Source organism: Petromyzon marinus, chromosome 21, assembly GCF_048934315.1.
Source record: "Petromyzon marinus isolate PM22_M1 ecotype Great Lakes invasive population chromosome 21, UKy_Petmar_22M1.pri1.0, whole genome shotgun sequence".
NCBI classification, from domain to species: domain Eukaryota; kingdom Metazoa; phylum Chordata; class Hyperoartia; order Petromyzontiformes; family Petromyzontidae; genus Petromyzon; species Petromyzon marinus.
Window position 1 is genome coordinate 2,691,963 of NC_133687.1, and position 18,963 is coordinate 2,710,925.

The 18,963-nt window shown below is 46.8% G+C and overlaps 1 protein-coding gene across 1 annotated transcript; it reads right to left on the reverse strand.

The window, feature by feature from the left end:
• Positions 1-4,631: 4,631 nt before the first annotated feature.
• Positions 4,632-6,724, reverse strand: LOC116944526 (trace amine-associated receptor 365). The gene is made up of 2 exons (XM_076068369.1): positions 5,111-6,724; positions 4,632-5,056 (listed from the first exon to the last, which is right to left on the reverse strand). Exons 1-2 carry the CDS (start codon positions 5,873-5,875, stop codon positions 4,763-4,765), a joined length of 1,059 nt encoding a protein of 352 aa, XP_075924484.1. The 5' UTR covers positions 5,876-6,724; the 3' UTR covers positions 4,632-4,762.
• Between the last annotated feature and the right edge of the window lie 12,239 nt (positions 6,725-18,963).

Consider the following 18,963-nt stretch of genomic DNA (forward strand, 5'->3'; position numbering starts at 1 on the left):
AAAAAAATGTCTTGCGATACGACGTCTTGCATGGGATACGACGTCTTGGGATAGGACGTCTTGCTTGTGATACGACGCGCTTGCTAGAACTTGTCTGGGTCGGGATGAGTCACCGCTTCCCCGCGTAGACCCCGTTCACGACTTAGACAAAGCGCCGCTCCTCAGTCTGCCTGTAGATCTCGTTCAGTGCACGACCCTTGCTATGACTCCGTGTGAATTTTCACGTGGTGTTTTTTGTCATTTTAACGTGAATTTTTTGCGAATTCATTCAAGATGGGTCCTAAGAAGGTCAGTGAGAATAACGATGTAAAAAGTGATGTTACATTCTGTTTTCATTTCAATTTATTTAAAAAATGTTATGCATTTATTTTAATGTATGAATGCATTTTAGTAATAAGTAGTGTCTAAATTATTGTATACAAGCACATTAATGTATAATATGCCATATAAAATATAATTTCTTATACTCTGGAACGGAGTATTTCCCTTCCCTTTATATCTTATGGGAAAAATTCGTTTGGTAGACGTCACTTCCGGTATAAGTCCTACCTTCTGGAACGAATGAACGACGTATACCAAGGTACCACTGTATATACGTTTAAGTAGTTGGCATTTTTTACTTGGTAATAAGTAGTCCACATGTCTATGCAGCTGTGATGTCACAGTGCACATAGAACTATTATATCACGAAGATTTATGATGTAACATAGCATGCTGTAATGTCACAGAGCACAGAGCTCGTTGCGATGTCACAAAAAAACCCCTACCCTCTCCTCATACCCCCCGAACGTGTCCCCATTGCTCCTCCAGTTGTGTGTATGAAAAGTGCACAGGCAACACAAAGTACTCCGCCAGTATTCACTGCATTGAGATGTACGAGAGAAAACAAATATTCTTGAATTTTGCAATGTTTATTGGCTAAAATGCACCACGATCTATTGATTATATAATTAGATGTTTTACATTTAAACAATGCTTAAGTAGAATAGTGGAGTTACTGTCAATAAAATGCACAACTCATTTGTAGGTTGTGTGGCTCCAGAGTCGGAGCTAGGTTTACGTAGCCACAGTTTGAAGCTCTTCTGGAGCGGCTCCAGAAATAGAGCAGAGGTCAATCTGGAGCTGGAGTCAGCCTGGAGCTGGAGTCAGAACCAGCCTGGAGCCGGAGCGGAGACAGCCTGGAGCCGGAGTCAGCTTGGAGCCGGAATCTGCCTGGAGCCAGAGTCAGCTTGGAGTCGAAGTCAGCCTGAAGACGGAGCCGAGCCATGTCCAGCAGAGGCACGGCATTGCCAACCGAGGTCCGAAGTGACCCCCTGACCCCCAATGCTAGGAAGCGAACTAAACTTGAACTAAAATGCGTACATAGTTGAAATGTTACGGTTTCAAGCTTTGAGATGTGCGTGCAGCATTTTAACTACAGACCATGCAGTAACCCATAGAAATACATGGGGACACATAGATATACATAGAGACTTGTAGATATACATGCCGACTCAGAGATGCATACAAAGACCCATAGAAAGGGGTTGGAAACTTTTAAAAGAAGGGCCATTTTATTTTGTCTTTCACCAATATATTTCAGAGCGACATCGCACGCAGAGATACTTGTTCACATACATCGCAGGTATCGTTTTAATTCACCTAAGTTGTTATTTTTATATTTCAGTAGACTTTTGATTATCCGCGTGCGGCTTATCTGACCGCGCACCTGAGATTTCGCATAAATTAATAATTCATGGCTTTTCCCTCAACCCCACATTAATAATCTGAAAACAGTTACACATTGTTATTCTTGGAAATGTGTTTTACTAGTCACGTGCTTAAAACGAACAAATATGTTGCTCCGGTTAATCCGAAATCCACGTGATCGCTTCTACAGCACAGTACGTGCATATTTTTACGACAGTGGGCGGAGTTTGATTGATGTTGATTGGCGTGGCTCTGCTGCTGTCCACTTAGTGGGCGAACTCATCTGCGCGGGACGAGGCAAGTGTTATCACTGACCACGCGCATCGATCGTTAGTATTTGTTCCAAATCGAAAGAGAAGCAATACAAATCGTCAGCTGTGCTTCATTTTGAGTGATTTATCCGATCATTTATTTTCGTGAGCTTTAATTTACGAAATTGTGCCATGTCATAGAAACTCAAACATAAGTTATACCTATAGTGGTGTTTTTTGGCATACAGGTCCGTGGATTATCAGGGATTGTGAATAATCTACGGCCGTCCTCCTCGTCCTAAGCGCCCAGAATGCAAGTGGGTTTCAAAAAGAGGTGGAGAAAAAACTGGCAAAACACGTGTAACAAGCTCGATGTAATCCACCTTTAAAATTAAGGATCGTATGAGGGCGTCCAGGTCTCTGCCCTACCGCGATAGGGGTACTGACAGGCAGCAGCAATGTTGGAGCCAGGATTTTCAGGTTGGGGGGAAGGGAGGGGGCAACCCCTCCAGCAATTAAAAATAATAGAGGAGTTGTTAGTAAGTAAGGACTTGTCCCTTGCTTTTGATTCGACGCGTGTGCGGCGACGGCGCAGCCATCAATCGAGGGTCGAATTCGAACCGCGTTGTGTGATCGGCATCGCGCTCGCAGAAGGTGAATGCCTTCAGGGAAGTCGTGGACGCTGTATACGCAACTGCGCACAATTCTGTGAGTCACGTATAACTGCATTGCCGTTGCTTATTGCCAATTAAAGACTCAGACTATTGTGCTATCATCGCATAGAGTCCCTGGCACGTAATGATAATATGCTGCATAGAGGCAGTGGGGGTCGCGAAATGCCGATTTATTACTAATAAACCCCAATGATCCGATCGAAATGAGGGATGTGTTTAACGGGGATGGGAAGTTAATCGAAGAAAAGGAAAGGTGGCAGGAATCGTGTAAGCAAACAGACCCAAAAAATAAAATCACATGAACGCAATGTCCAAGTTTGTCATTCTTGATTTCTCCCAGGATCAGTGGTTACCATGTGTTGACGACAGTGGTGTAGTATCCAGAGTCCATCCCTTCTCCCCAGCCCTCCTTTTTCCGGGTATTCATGCCAGGTTCCACAAGAGCGGGGCCTATATCGCCTCGCACTCCCTCTCCTTCCCTTTTAAGACATGATGCTCAATTCCCGCCTCTCCTTAGGTATTCCTTAACAATACAAACTAAAACTACGAAACTGTTTTTATTTTACCATTTATGGACAACTGAGCTATATCGCTCTCTTTGGAGAAGCGACCTGGCCACTAATAATAACTCAACGAATTGGCTTATCACGTGGAATTGTATAGCAGCCAAATACTCTAAACGCATGGTTCCAAATGTGGAGGGAAAAAACGAAGTCCCGGAGGAAAATCCATGTGACCACGGGGAGAACATACAAATTCCAAATATACAGCAGGTGTCAGGGTCGAGATCGAACCCACGACCTCCTGTATACCAGGTGAGGAAGTTAACATCTAGCCATCGTGGCGTCCGGTGGCCTGCAGAACTCCTAGAGTGTTTCGTACTGTTTGTTGTTGTCACTTCCTGACCCACCCCTACTGGATATCTGTGAAAAAAGAGCTTCATAGCTCATTGGGTTTTTCCAGGATTAATAAAGATTATGACTTTTCACGGCACAGTCTATCCATAGTGTTATTGATGAATGTGATGAGGTTTAGTTTTGTGATCAACAAAGCTTGCAAATAAAACAAGGCACTTCAACCCTAACTAGAATTAGGGTGTAAATAATAAGCATTATTTCCACGTTCGTCACTTACACCGCCGGCGAGCCAGTGCCAAGCTTCATAGCTCATCGGATTCCTCCAGTAAACATCAATATATATTCTGATTGTGTCATCTTCGCTAACTAGTTTCCGCTCATCCCTCAAAACTCCCTTATTTTCCCTGGCTCATCACACGACCCCCCAATCTCCCCTTTCTAACCACCGCTTTCTAATAACCTCCTGCAATTACCAGGCGAGGTAGTTAACATCTCGCCACCGTGGCGCTGTACGTTTTTTCGTCACAAAGACATTCTATGGTGACCCATTACGTTTCATGTTTAATACATTGATTATTATTATTGTTTTTAGGTTAAATTATGTTGAAGATTGGTTTGTATAAAGCAGTGCTGCTGCATACCGCCGTGTGTTGCTAAATCGCTCTGAACTATCGCGAGAAGTGTCTGAGCAGAGTGAGGAGCCCTGTGTCACATGACATCGAGAGAAAGAGCGAGGTCAGACGCAAAGAAAGAGAGAGACGCAGAGAGAGAGAGACTAACACACAGAAACATCAGCACGTCATCACTTCTCTACACCTCAAGCAGCTCAACCCTCCAGTAACCACGTGGCTTGTGTAGCCACGCTCCCCGCAAAAACAGACGCTGCTCCTTCTCCATGCAGCTCTCTGTTGCATGCTCCTTTCTTCTCTATTCTCTCGCTCTCTTCCCTCCCTTCTCATTGTCATCATTACCCGCTCATTATTCCCGACATCTCGGCCCAGTCATTCATTCACCCCCATCCTACTCGCCTACCTACCCAGCGCTCCTTCATCCTCTCTTCTGTGCCATCTTTGTCTTTCTCAGAGAATTCAGTTCGGGCATTCTTTCGCTCATCTTACACTCCCCCCCCCCCACCCCTTTTCCTTCCTTCCTGTCTGATGTCCTTTCTAGGTACGGACTCCACTGCCCCTTCGCATGTTCGGGCCACGGGCTGATATACATGTTTTCGCACACACAAAGGAAAGAACGAGCTTTCACACTGGGCACCAGTGACCGTGAATCTCCCGGCCGCCTAGTGCTTGGACAGCTCCAGGTGCCTGGCCTCTGCAGAGAAGAAGTCCAGGCGCAAGATCCGACCGAACGCCGTTCGGAACGGGCGGTTGATGGACGCGTAGAGGATCGGGTTGACGGTAGAGCTGATGTAGCCGATCCAGCACACGACCTCGTAGGCAACCGACGTGTTTTTGTAGAAAGGAAATATGATCACCAGGATGTCGTAGGGCAGCCACGACAGCATGAAGCACCCGATGATGCTGCCCAGGGTCTTGGCGGCATTGTGCTCTCGTTTCATCCTTGATTTCCACCGCTTGGCCGCTTCATCACCACCACCACTGCCTCCAGAACTACCTCCATTCGCTACCTCAGTCCTTTGTGCTTCCATGGGCACGCCAGCTGTGACCCTCCGAGCTTGCCTCCTGGCCACGCGGTATATCTTGGAGTAGATCAGCAGGATGATGAACATTGAGAGGAAATAGGGGCACATGCCGTAGGCGAAGTGCAGCCCCAGGTTCACGATGAACATGCAGTTGTCCGGACAGCCTCCTCGCTCGATCGTGCCCCGAGACAGCGTGGGGCTCAGACTGAGCAGCGCCGGGGTGGTGAAGATCGCCGCGCCGATCCAGCAGAGCGCCAGCATCACGGCCACGGTGCGGTCCGTGACCCGCGTCGGGTAGCGGAGTGGATCGCAGATGGCCACGTAGCGGTCGTAGGCGATGCAGCTCAGGTGGATGATGGAGGAGGTGGTGAGCGTGTAGTCGAGGAAGTAGTGCAGATGGCAGAAGAAGGAGGCGTAGAACCAGCACTGGTAGACGGCGTGCATCATGCGGAAGGGCATGATGAGCAAGCCGATGAAGAAGTCGGACACAGCGAGCGACAGCGCCAGGGTGTTCGCGTGCGTCTGCAGCTGCCTGAAGAAGGCGATGGCTACGATGATGAGGAGGTTGCCAAGGATGGTGGCTATGATGAAGAAGATGATGATGGCCAGCGTGAGGATGCGGTCCTCCTCGGACAGACTGGGCCCCGTGCAGTTGTAGTTCTCGTAGTGGAGGGAGCATAGCGAGCCCGTAGTGGAGTTGTCCATTGTTGTGGAGTTATCCAGCGCTAGGAAGACCAAACCACAGAACATAGAACCTCGCCTTGCCCGAACTTTAAACTTCCTGTAGTGGGAGGGTGAGTGGGTGAATGGATGGGTGAGTGAGTTCGTGAGTGAGTGGCTGGGTGAAGGAATGAGTAAATTTGGTGGGTAAATAGGTGAGTGAAAGATTGGGTGAGTGCGTGCTTGATGGAGGAATAGGAGGATGAGTGCGTGAGTGGGCTATGGGATTGGCAAATGGGTGGATGAGTGAATAGGTGAGTGAATTAACAGGTGGGTGGGTGAGTAGGTGAATGGGAGAATGAGTGAGTGGGTGGATGGGTGAGCGTTTGGGTGTATCTGCAAGTCACCAATTCTCAGACAAAGCAAGTGAACGTCTAAATCTCTCGTGAATCTCTAATCGTTGCTTTTCATTGGCCATACAGAAGATGCGTGTGTAAGGTGATTTCCCACTATTTCTCTCCGTGCGTCATAGGTTCAAGAAGATGCCCCCGCACAGTGTGTGGTATTCAACTCGTGTGCGTCTGTGTGTTTGCCATATATCAGGAGCGGTAGTGTAGAGGTTAGCGCGCTGTGCTACAAACCCGGCGACCCCAGGTGGAATCCCGCTCACGGCGACCAACACCAGTGACGATTATCTGAACCGTTACTAGGCCTACCCTAGGTCGACTTAGCCCCAAATAAGTGCCATACCTGGTGTGGTGCGTAAATATCGCCACGAGGGAGATAAAGGCGGCCGGGCGTCGTGCTCATCACTTCGCCTCTATTTTCGAGCTCCATCACTGTCTGTTTAAATTCCTCCTCTAATTCCCTTGCTTTCCAGCACCTATTTCTCATGCTCGCCCTGCTTATCTACATTTTCTGCTGTATCACGGAATGATATTCTTGTTTCAATTCAATCACCACACATTAGGACTTCTCCTCTTAACATCCTTCCTGGGTGCCTCTTTTAAAAAAAAATGCCCCACTGAACTCGCTACTGCGATTGTGCACATCGCCAATGATTCATTTTCAGGTGGGTGTTTCCCACCATCTTTTAAAATAAGACAAGTTTCACCACGTCTTAAGAAATCCGGACTAGACTCAGCTGGTTACCGGCCGATTAGTAATCTTACTCTTTGGTTTTATTCGGTAAAGTCACGTAGGTAAAATAAAATAAAAGAAAACAATTATATCACGACGTTTCGGAGGCAACACAAGCTTCCGTTTTCAGGTGGAATAGTCACCCGAAGACGAAAGCTTGTGTTGCCTCCGAAAAGCCGTGATTTAATTGTTTTATTTTATTTTACCTACGTGACTTTACCGAATAAAACCAAAGAGTATGAATCCTTGCAGTCACGAAAGCTTCAAATCTACGAGTAGTAATCTCTCCACCATTTCTAAACTCCTTGAGCGTCTTGCTCTTTCTCAACTCAAGACTCAAATGACCTCTTCACCCAAACATTTGTTCCTATCAATCTGCCTGCCGTCAGACTTACTCCATGGAGACTGCAATTACCGGAGTCTTCGACGACATTCTTTCAATCGTCGACTCCAGTGCAATCACGGCTCTCATTGGTCTGGACACTTAGGTCAGCTTTTTATACTGTTAATCACCTACAGCTTACTCATCTTCCAGAGTCCGACTTTGGAATCAGATGATTAGTCCTCGAATGGGTCTCATCCTCTTTGGCTGGGAGGGCCTCCTCTGTTAAAATAGGCGACTCCACTATTGTCAATCACTTATGCGGGGTCCCCCAGAGCTCCGTGCTTGGACCATTAATTTTTTGCTGTAAATACATCCCCCATCGGCCGACTTATTAATAGCTTCGGAATTAAATACCACTCTTATGCTGATGCCATTCTATGATACACATCAGTAATCCCCACTAATGCTCAAGGAATTGAAAATCTCACTGAGTGCACAACAGTCTAGCAGCACTGGTTCTGGTCGCGTGATCTTTCTTTAAATTAGGCAAAATCTGAAGCCATACTCATTGGCACACGACAACGGCTGCCACCCTCTCTTCCCCGTAACATCACGATTGCCGGTACCACCATTCCCTTTTACTGACCACTTCGAATTCCTTGGTGTCACTCTAGATTCTTCCACCTTGTCTCTGGAAATTCACGTCAATTACATCATCAAAACTTGCAACCATCATCTCGAGGCTCTTCGTCACCAACGTACACTCATTACCCTCGATATTGCCAACACGCTCGCCTGCAGTATAGCCAGGGTCTCGCCCATGCCTCGACTACTGTAACGCCATTCTCTCCAAGTCATCATAAAATTGCAACGGCTACAGAACTTTGCTCGTGTCGTCCTCGGTGTCCATCGTCTACGACTCGACTCGACTCAGCCATCACTCTCCGTACTCTTCATTGGTTCCCCTACGCCAGCTGGACACATGATACATTGCCTGTCTTTGTCGTCGCTTTCACCCCACCATATATCGCCTCATTACTCTGGCCTTGCAATGAAGCACATGATAGAACCCTACCAAAGTCTCACTCAAAATCTACTTCGGACATCAAGATCTCGTATTGTCACAGCCTCACGTCAGTTCTCTACTATCACCTTTTCGGTGTGGGACTCTGTCCCTATGTACATGCGCAACATCAAATGCACTCTAACTTAAAAAAAATAACATCTGTTTGGTCAGGCTTTCGAGCAGCCCTGTGCTTGGCTCCTTACCTGAGTTGTTGACTTGTCTGCACAATCTGGCGCGTCATAAATGTCATAATTATTATTATAGGTGCTCGCGAACGGCATTTGCCCCAGAAGTCTGTTATGGCTACATGGGGGTCTTTGTCTTTGTGTGCCTTAATAGATACTCACAGCACTTGGTGCAATATTGTATGGCTCTATATCTTTTGGTTATGTGTATGCCTGTGTACATAGGTATACCTTAATCCATGCTCACTAACATCCCGAAGAGTATGTAATTGCAAATGCATGTCCCTATGCATATATAGGTACCTAAATAGGAGCTCGCGAAATAGATTTTAAACCATTTGTTAGGATGTAACATTTGTGAAACATGAATATGCAACGAAAGATTGTTTTTACGCATTTTGAAATGTCGGTGTTTCTGTCTGTGTGTCTCTCAGTGTAATTCGCTGCATGCAATGCATGCATCTTTGCCTATTGTTGGGATTTTAGTTGAGATTTTCGTTGCCACACTAACAGGTGCCAAGTCAATGTCAGCAAATCTACATTCTCGTTCAGTGTAGGCGCATAAGCAACTGGAAAACACATCGGAGTATATATAGTAATGCCCTGATTTAAGTCCCACCCTTATACATCATTTCGCAAATACGTCGTCACTTTATTAATACCACAACTTGATTTGCGTCGCCCCAACCCACACTTACATCGCTGACAGCATCATCCGTCCTTTCTAGTATCCGTCGCCTCTGGCTTCGCCTCCACCTACCCTGTATATCGCTTTGATTTATGTGGTCTCGATGTTCATTGTACGTTTCTGGAACGCATCCCTGATGTAAACCGGGGTATTACTGTACAGCAGGGGTCACCAAACTACGGCCACGGGCCGGATCCGGCCCGCGACGTCAGTCCATCAGGCCCGCCGTCGGTACTTGAATTTGGTTGATAAAACGTATGGAACACGAGACGTTGTGATACAATTCAAATTTAAATATTATGTTTAGAATACCAGGAGATCTTCACGCGTGTGCAGACCTCCTGACTGCTATGTGCCTTAAATTTACTATTTTCAATTTTCAATTATTGTATCTAGATTTTCTTGTTTATTGTAATGTTTGCTTATTTCGCGCCATCCCAAGTCCTTCCCCGGCTCGTGGTAGCTCCGCCTATGCTCAGACGTTGCCATGGAAACCATGGAAACCATGGCAACACGTTACCATGGTTTCCATGGCAACACACACAAACACGCATCTTTCCCGCCCCCAGATTTTCCGGCTGTCAACACAGGTCCGACGGTCCAGAAATATTTACTTCTTTTTGCCTGTCATCCGTTTTATAGGTATGTAACAAGGATTTATTTGTTTGACAGTGATAGATAAGTGAACTACAAGTGTGATTAGAGGTCATAAAGTAACAAACATAGAATAACAATGCCATAGAAGCCTCGTGTCATTACGAAAATATTATCCCCAGCTCAGAAAAATTCCCCGCTCAAGGTGTTAATCGAGCTGGTCTCTAGGCTGTTTATTTAGGCCCGCCCTATTTATATATTTTGTAAACCTTATTATGTGATATGTACTATTACCAAAGGTACCTATAAACTTCGTATGTACCTTTGGTGAGCCGTAGCTTCACCAGTGACCCCTGAATCGTCAGCTTTTCTTGTGTTTCAATAGGAAACAATTCAATGTCTTTTTCATTTTCAGATCCCGTTTTCTTCACCCTTCTTTTTTCCCCGAGCTTTCGTTCTGGCTTGCAAGTATGGAACAGAATGATTATGCAGCCCGCGCTCGTCATTCTTTCAGTTATCCGGCCCACTGTGAAAAAAGTTTGGTGACCCCTGCTGTACAGGGATACACTGATGACATCGAGGAAAGTGACAATGCGTTTGAGTGCTGTTGAATAACTGAGTTCCATACTGAAAAGTGACCGATTGTGCCGATTCATGTATATATTTACGTTTCTAATACGTTTTAAAATTACACTGAGAGCGAGAGAGAGGAGAACGTGGATGAGATGACCCCCTGCAGGTTAACGCCATCAATCAAACTATTAAGACCAGTGAGTGAGCCTTGGGCAGGATGCGTCATGGCTAGAAGGCATGTAAGGCCCACCGAGCTATATAGCTTATTTTCAGAAGCGACCTGGTCATAATAACGGAGTGGCAGCCAATGGAGAGAACGCGCAAGAGAGAAATTCACGTCCACCTCGAGAGATGGAGCGATAAAATCACCTCAAGTGCAGGTGCTGGACGGATTAACTCATCTCAAAATTATTGAGAGGTGGCGATGAGGCCGTCATCCAGCAGTGGATTAACCATGGCTAATGAAGATGATAACTCGTGTGTTCAAAACGCATGCCACCCAGAGAGCCAGCCACCCACCTGAACATCTCGCTCAGTCGCCACTCCGCGATGAGCGATGCTTCAATATTTATAAAGCCTGAAACACGGCGATATAAATAGGACCCATGGCAAGCCCTAGCGAATCGCTTAATAGTCTCGGAGGACCAATCCAATTAAGCCAACTGATTCACACGGACCAGCGTCTCGGGGATATATTGAGGGAAAACTCGGTTTGTTAAAATTAAACTAGATATTACGGGATTTAGACCTCCTTCGTCATTACCAAAATGTAATAATAGGGTTTTTCCCCTTTTTTTCTGGCAACAAAACTGAAACCTTTTTACAAAGATTCATGTCTGCATTAACCACAATACCTACAGTCAAAATTCAAACAAAAAACATACTATGATAATATATGCATTGTCCTTGAAACTGATTGGTCCACACCAAGGGACGGCTTTCTTTTGAGCCTCGACCTAATTGGGGCTCGACCAGATGACGCCAAAAGGCGTGCAGCTCAAAGACAATGTACTATCAAAGTAATGAGGGCTCGGGGTGAGCATCTACATCATTGGACCTCCTTTTCCAGTACCAAAATATAATAATAATAGGGTTTTTCCCCTTTTTTTCTGGCAACAAAACTGAAACCTTTTTTTACAAGGATTCATGTCTGCATTAACCAGAATACCTGCAGTCAAAATTCAAACACAAAAATACTTAATCTTAGCTCTTTCGGTAAAGTCACGTTGAAGGAAAACAATAAGATAATAAAATATATAAAACAATAAAATTGGGTCGTGGCTCAAAAGAAAGCCGTCCCTTGGTGTGGACCAGTTTCAAGGACAATGCATATATTATCATAGTATGTTTTTTGTTTGCATTTTGACTGCAGGTATTGTGGTTAATGCAGACATGAATCCTCGTAAAAAGGTTTCAGTTTTGTTGCCAGAAAAAAAGGGGAAAAACCTTATTATTACATTACGGGATTTGTTGATGTTTGGGAGGAGAGATAGGGTGCCCTGGAATGTGCTTGTTGTTGTTTGGTGTAGGTTTTTTGTTGGTAATTTATCATGGACGTCGTTTGGAGCTTGCGTGTCTCTCTCGCCGTGGTCGTGTAAATTTTTCTCGGCTGTCCCGCGGTCTTTCCCTCCACGTGTAGAATCAATATCACGCATTCAAAAAGTTTCGGCTGCAATAGATATCCACGTGCTTAAGCCGCTTCGTGCTTAAGCCGCTTCGTTGATTGTTGCCCGCTACCCCCTGGAGAGAGGCGATGGAGTGTGAGGAGATACATGGAATTCTGTAGGGTCCGAAAGGAGAGGAGACCCGACTCTAGGCACAGTGGAGAGCAGTTCCTGCTGGCTACCCACGGCACGATTACCTCCGTGCCTGTTCAACGCGAGTCAGACGGGAGGCAGGGAAGTTATTTAGGCCCAGTTGCTGCTGCCCAAACACCGCATTCCCACCCTCCCACTGGTCCCTTCTCCCTATTTGTCGTGCTAACCACGGACATAGCCCCGCTCCCCTACAAGTGGACTCAAATAGAGGTCCACACTTGTATACACCGATCAGTTAAATCCCGCTTAAAACAATACCTAGGTAGAGGAATATGTTTGACGCGTTCCTGAACAACTTGCCCCCCTCCCCCCACACGGCTCCGCCCCCACGCCCCCTCATGTCCCACCTCCCTTGCACTCATTGGATGGGCAGCCGACGCCAGGCCCCGAATGAGCAGAAACCCAGCAGCGATCCCGTGTCGGGACGAGCGCCCCCCCCACCCCGCACACCAAGGCGGAGTCTCCACGTGGTGGAGCACGTGGCGCAATTGTGGGAATGCCGCGACATCTCCTTGGCCAGACGGAAGATGTTACCTGCGGTATGAATGACTTGCGGGGAGGCGCGGGATAGGGATGGCGATGCGTCGGGTCGGCCGGCTACGGCGCGGATCGGAGGGGATGCTAGGCGGGGAGGGTCCCTTCCCACACCAGCCCTCGCTCCCCGTCTCTCACTCTCCACTCTCTCTTCCTCTCGCCATTTTCCGCACCTGCTCTCCTGAGCGCCACGATGTCACGACGAGCTGCATGTGGCGATGTGTGGGGGGAGGTGATCGGCGAGGGAGGATGGGGGGCCGTCGCCCCCACCCCCCCCCCAATGTACAGTGTAGCTGGTGAGGGTGGTCCCCTTGACCTCCCCTGGCGCTAGCCACTTTACCTATACTTTTTACAGTGGACCTCACCCCCTCTGGACACCCTACCCTACCCGGTCCACTCCCTGGAATCCCCTCCACACGCGCGCTCGGATAACATACGTTGGTGCAATATTTCCTTATATATGAGAGGCCATAATCCCCACTCTATGCCTGCTTCGCCTTTTTCCCCGCACCCACCCCCGGTATCTACCCCTTCTCTCCCTGCTCCCTCAGACTCGGGCTCAGACAAATATATTAGTCCCGGTGAGAAGCATAGCACCTTGGTTTTGGAGGTATTTAGGACTAGTTTAAGAGCAACTAGCTGATGTTGTAGTTTGTTAAAATCACCCTGGAGATTAGCAATCATCCAGAGAGCGGTCAGCAGTAATCAGTATCACGTCATCTGCAAAAAGATTTACCCTGGAATGTCCAGGTCAGTGCCCAAGTCATTGACATAAAGAGAGAACAAAAGGGGGCCGAGGATGGAACCCTGTGGAACCCCTTTGGTTATCTTAACACTGTTTGACCTCCAACCATCTGTGAATACAGTTTGGGTGCAAGAAAAGAGGTAATTTTTTAACCATTTTGTTGTGTTTTTGGAAAAACCGAGGCAACTTAGTTTACCAAGCAGGGTGTTGTGGTCTACTGTATCAAAAGCTTTGGACAGGTCAAGAAAAAGACAGGCACAGTACCTGCTTATTATCAAGCTACTGTAAATTTGATTAAGAGAGTCTAATGGAGCAGATGTGGTGCTGTATTTTATTCGGAACCCAGATTGTTTTAGATGAAGTAGATTGTTGGTGGACAGAAAACTGGTAATTTGGTAGTTCCAAATTTTTTCAAACATTTTCATCAATTGGGACAAAATTGAGATAGGTCGATAGTTATTGGGATCATCTTTAGGGCCCCCTTTGTGAAGTGGACGGACATATGAATGTTTCCATTCTAGAGGAACTGATGCTTCTTTGATGGACAGGTTGAAAATATGGGCTATAGGTTTGTATATTAGGTGACCAACAGTTAGTAGAGCAAAGACGGGAAAACTATCTGCTCCAGTAGAGGAGGACCCTTTGAGGTAGGACAGCTGTTTCAGAACGTTACTTTCGTGGATTGGCTGGAAACTAAATTCGTTAAATGTTTGGACAGGGGTGTAGGAATTTGCATGAGCAGGGGTGACTCCCAATACATTATCAAAAATATTTCCAGCTTCAGAAAAATGAAGGTTAAAGTTGTCAACCATTTTTTTGGAATCTGAAAAATATTCCCCATTTCGGTTTAGCTCAACGGGCAGATTGTCTGTTTTGGATGCCTTTTCGATACATTAGATTGTTTTCCAGAAAATCCTGGCATTTCCATGTGATTCCAGGAGAATGGAGGAAAAGTAGGCATTTTTTGCATGCCGTATTTTTTTAAGCATCTATTCCTTAAAATCCTGTACTCTAGCCAGTCATTGACCAAATTGCTTTTCTGAGCACATGCCCAAGCCTTGTCCCTAGTTTTCATGAGCTTTGTAATCAAAGGATCATACCATGGTGGGCGGTTGCCTTTAGTTTTAAATCTAACCAACGGAGCATGTTTGTTAAGAATTTGGAGAAACGTATACCTGAAAGTCTCCCAAGCCGTAGTCAGGTTGGGGATATCACAGACCTTGTCAATATCCGAGTGAAGCACATCATTAGTAAATGCCTGAGTGTTGAAGTGCCTCAAAGAGTGCTTCTCAACAATTTTAGAGGGGGATTTGGGTCTGGCTTATGATCTCACCCCAAAAATGAAGGAGTGATCACTAAGGTTATTTCCAGGAACAGCAGTCAGTGCGAAATTGGAAGGGGCATTTGTCAATAGGACGTCAAGCAGAGTTGACTGTCCCGGATTTTTTAGGTTTGGTCTTGTGGGGACATTTATTCATTGAAACAGGTTAGATTTATCTGTAAAATTTGTGGCCACCGCCGGCGGGTTTAGCCAATTCCAATTTAGATCACCCACTAAAACTATTTCACCTTTTGGGCGGCCCCCAAAAAGCTCTCTCAGTGCAGATGCAGCTTCAACATCCTTCCCACTAAGCGGTCTACAGCAGCACACTACCAATATCTGTTGATTATTTGGGAGAGTTATTCTGAGAGCTAAACCTTCAAAGCAACATTTTTTTAACAAGGAGTGAGCTGGTGAACATGCAATAGTATTACGAACATAGATGGCAATTCCACCTCCTTTAGATCCTCGGTCAAGCCGAAAAAGGTTGTAGTTGTCAATCGTAATCTGCAAGTCATTGACGGCAGGAATGAGAAATGTTTCTGTTGGGCCAAAAATGTCCGGGTCAAGATTTGCCACTTCTAGTTTTAGTTGACTTAATTTAGTCACAAGCCCTCTGATGTTTACATGTAGAACACCAACACCTTTTCTGCCAGAAAAATCTGCAGAATTATACGAGTTCTTTACATTTGGGCCAGGATGAAGCTCAATACACCCAGAAATAAGAAAAGTAGAATTAATAGTTTGCACAAGTATTTTCTGTGAAAGGATGAAGAGCGGCGAACCTTGGACGAATAGCAGCAGCTCGCAGATGGTGTTATTTTTAAGAGCAGAATGAAGTTTGGAAGGAGTGCTGGTGAAGTAATGGGACAAAGATAGGGTTTAAAAGAATACAAAGATGGAGTGTAGAAGTGTCTATGAGCTGTTTCATTTCCAGGTGTAGTGGCAAATCGAGCAACAAGTATGGACGCAAAGTAACGAGGGTAGCTGTTTGTAGAGTTGAGTGTGGCACTAGATATGGCCGGGAGGGACAGCAGTAGGATACACATCAAGATAATTGCCATCTCTAAAAAATCCGGGGTAAACACAGATTAACACACAAGCGGAAAAGAAAAAAATATATATACTTGTAGCTGCTGCTGTAAAAGTTGCTGTAGCAGCTGCTGTAGCGTAACCGCCACGTTATCGCCCCACCACGTGATCGCCCCACCACGCACTCACCACAATATACAGCCGAGACGCCGAGAATGGTTTCACTTTTTTTATTGCATACCTCGGGTCAGATTTGGCGGGATCGGCTGCTCAGGAGAAGCCGGGCCTGGCTCGTACGGCGCACGGAGATCGTGGGACCGGGTTCCAGTGGAACCGCGACCGCCTGCTCTCTTCCAGCCTCAGTCAAGCTCTGCCTCCCCCATCCCCTTCCTGCTTCCCATCCCTATGGGCCCTAGTCCCCTGATTGGCTGACGGGGGAGAGGTCGTACGGGATCACCAAGGCCATGAATTGACCCTGACTCTCCCGCTCACTCCTCCCCGCCTACCTACACGTCCGTTTACTGCCAATCACCTTTTGAATTTCTCCAGGCGGAAGCAACCACCCCCACAGCCCAGGGCACGGTAACATTCATAGCTCTCACCGGGACTGCCCCTAATTACCATATTGAACCTCGGACATTAGGCCTCCAGCTTGGAGTGATAGGGATGAAAAACCTCTGTCCGAGGCATAAGGGGGTGGGCGGTGCTAACGTTAAGAGAGGAAGAGAGAGAGAGGTATAGAGCGACATACAAGCAATGTGAACATTATTACCCCGTCACTAACACACGACCCTTAGCCCCCGTCATATGCATCTAAATTACCAGGCCACCGCTGGTCCCTCCCCACTCCCTTTGGGGTGCCGGCCCTGCCTACATCGGACATCAACTGCAGTGTCAAATTTATGGCTCAACAGTATTCTGTTAATAAATGAGGTCCGGTCCTAAGCATGGCCACATGGGAAGTCGTAGCCCATTTTCGGATCAGGGCTCTGTGATGAGCCCATGGGGTTATATTTTACTTTGGGAGGGACCCCATGTTTGTTGCTTTTTGTTTCTTTACCCCTACCAAGTCCCCACCCTTTCCCTGCGGTAATGTTCGTCAACCGAATCCCAGCTCCCCCCTAATGTTCAGAAATCCGCCCTTGAGGGTTATGCTTAGCACCATACCGTCGGTCCCTCTCAACTGGCCTCAGGATGCCGTGTCTGAACCCCCCTTCGTAGTCAGGCTGAACATAGTCTCCCTCAACATTAATGGCTTAAACTACCCAATCAAAAGGCAATGTACCCTCTCCTTCCTGAATAAACTTAAGGTATAACGTTAAAGGCTCACTCCACCCAATCAAATAGGGGATTGCCAAGAGCTGGGAGGAAGAATCAGACAAGATATGTTCCATTGAGGGGTTCGTAATAACCACAAGCAAGAATAGGCCACGCGGACTACAACCGCTGTGGACAGTCACACCAACGCTGGCATGTTGTAAACATGGGGAGCACCCCCTCCACATTGCTAAATGTGGAGGGGGTGAGGTCATTAGATGGAGAATCTTGAAGGCGGCTCGTCTGAATAGAGTTAACGATCTCTTATCGGCATAAGATCCCCCACTCCGAATTCTTCAGCTACCTCCAGATTAGAGATGCCATATCAAAGGAACCTGACAAAAACCTAGGGGCGCCTCCTCACCCCATAATTGATTGGCTGGAGGCACCCAGGGACAATTACAGACTGTTAGAAGCCTACCGGCTCCAGTGAGAGGGGGTTTTAGCACCAGACCGGTAACCAGGAAACTCTGGAATAGGTTTGTGCAGCAGGGCATCGCTTAGCATACCTGGGCATGAATCTGGCGAGCCCCTAAATACGGTCCAATAGCAGCTCTCACTTCAGCTCATCCAGTTTAAATGTATACTTGGAGCATACTTGGCTAATAAAAACAGGGCGACATTTATGAAGGTCTCACCGGACTGCCGTAGATGCCCCCCCCCCACCCAGCACAACACAAACCTATTCCCTTGCTTTCTGGTCTTGCCCAGACATTCAGAAACATTACCGTGATGTCACGATTCTTTCAGCAAATTGTGCGACACAAACCTTTCCACATCGATAGAGGAGCCACTGTGGCATCTGATGCCTGAAAAGGTATCAAATCGTCAGGGTGCACTGCTCCCGATTTTTCACATAACCAAAAATACCATTCTCCTGAACTAGAGAGATATTGAACCTCCCACCTGGAAACGGTGGTACAACATGCTCCTGGTACATGTGAGCATGGAGCGCAAGCTCAAGCGGAAGGAGGCATTTGATGCCACATGGGCTCGCCTGATGCAGGGCTTGCAATGAGTGAACCAGATGAGAAGGCCAGTGGACGAGGACCACTGGAAGGAGATATCAGACCCCTCCGGGCCCCGATAGGAGTGATACTCGGCCTATTGTCGGGGAAGTGTCATCGAGCACCGGCCGCATTTGTGTTTTCTGATTTTCGGGCAACCCTCGGCCTACCCTCTACTTCTCTTCCACCCTCACTTCCTCTGCCATACAATCCGAGGACTCCACCCGTATGTTAAACACATACCCCTCCCCTTTTCCCTTTTGCTTTCTCATACACTACCAGCATGCATTTTCCATCTAAATGAGACAATTTATTCCTCCCCCACCCCAGATTGTCTGTCTCCCCCCCCCCTCCCAATGAACCGGGACGCGTCGGGTACATGTGCTTGGCATAGATTCCTGTGTGGTTGTTTTTGTCACCCAACGTTGTGCAGCAGGCCTTTGTTCTTTTGTCCAGCAAAAAGTCTGGTAGAAGATTGTTTCAAATGGTAATAAGTAGTCCACACGTCTACGCAACCGCGATGTCACATCACATGAAGAACAATGATGTCACAAAGCACAGAACGGATATATGATGCAACATGTCAGGCTGTGATGTCACATAGCACAGGGCTCGTTGTGATGTGACTAAACACCTGCCCCCTCCTCCTACTCCCTGAACTTGTCCCCTTTGTTCCCCAGTTGTTTGAAAAGTATCCTGGCAACACCATGTACTCCAACCAATATTGACTGCATTGAGATGTACTGGATAAAATATAGGCTTGGATTTTGTAATGTTTATTGGTGCAGATATTCCACAATATATTGATATGATTAAATATTTGTACATTTAAAA

What these genes read in the sequence shown, in the direction of transcription:
- LOC116944526 (XM_076068369.1), bottom strand. Translation starts at nt 5,875, where the DNA reads ATGTTCTGTGGTTTGGTCTTCCTAGCGCTGGATAACTCCACAACAATG. An exon ending in TGGAAGCACAAAGGACTGAG is followed by an intron (nt 5,057 to 5,110) that starts GTAGCGAATGGA and finishes GAAGCGGCCAAG; the next exon opens with CGGTGGAAATCAAGGATGAA.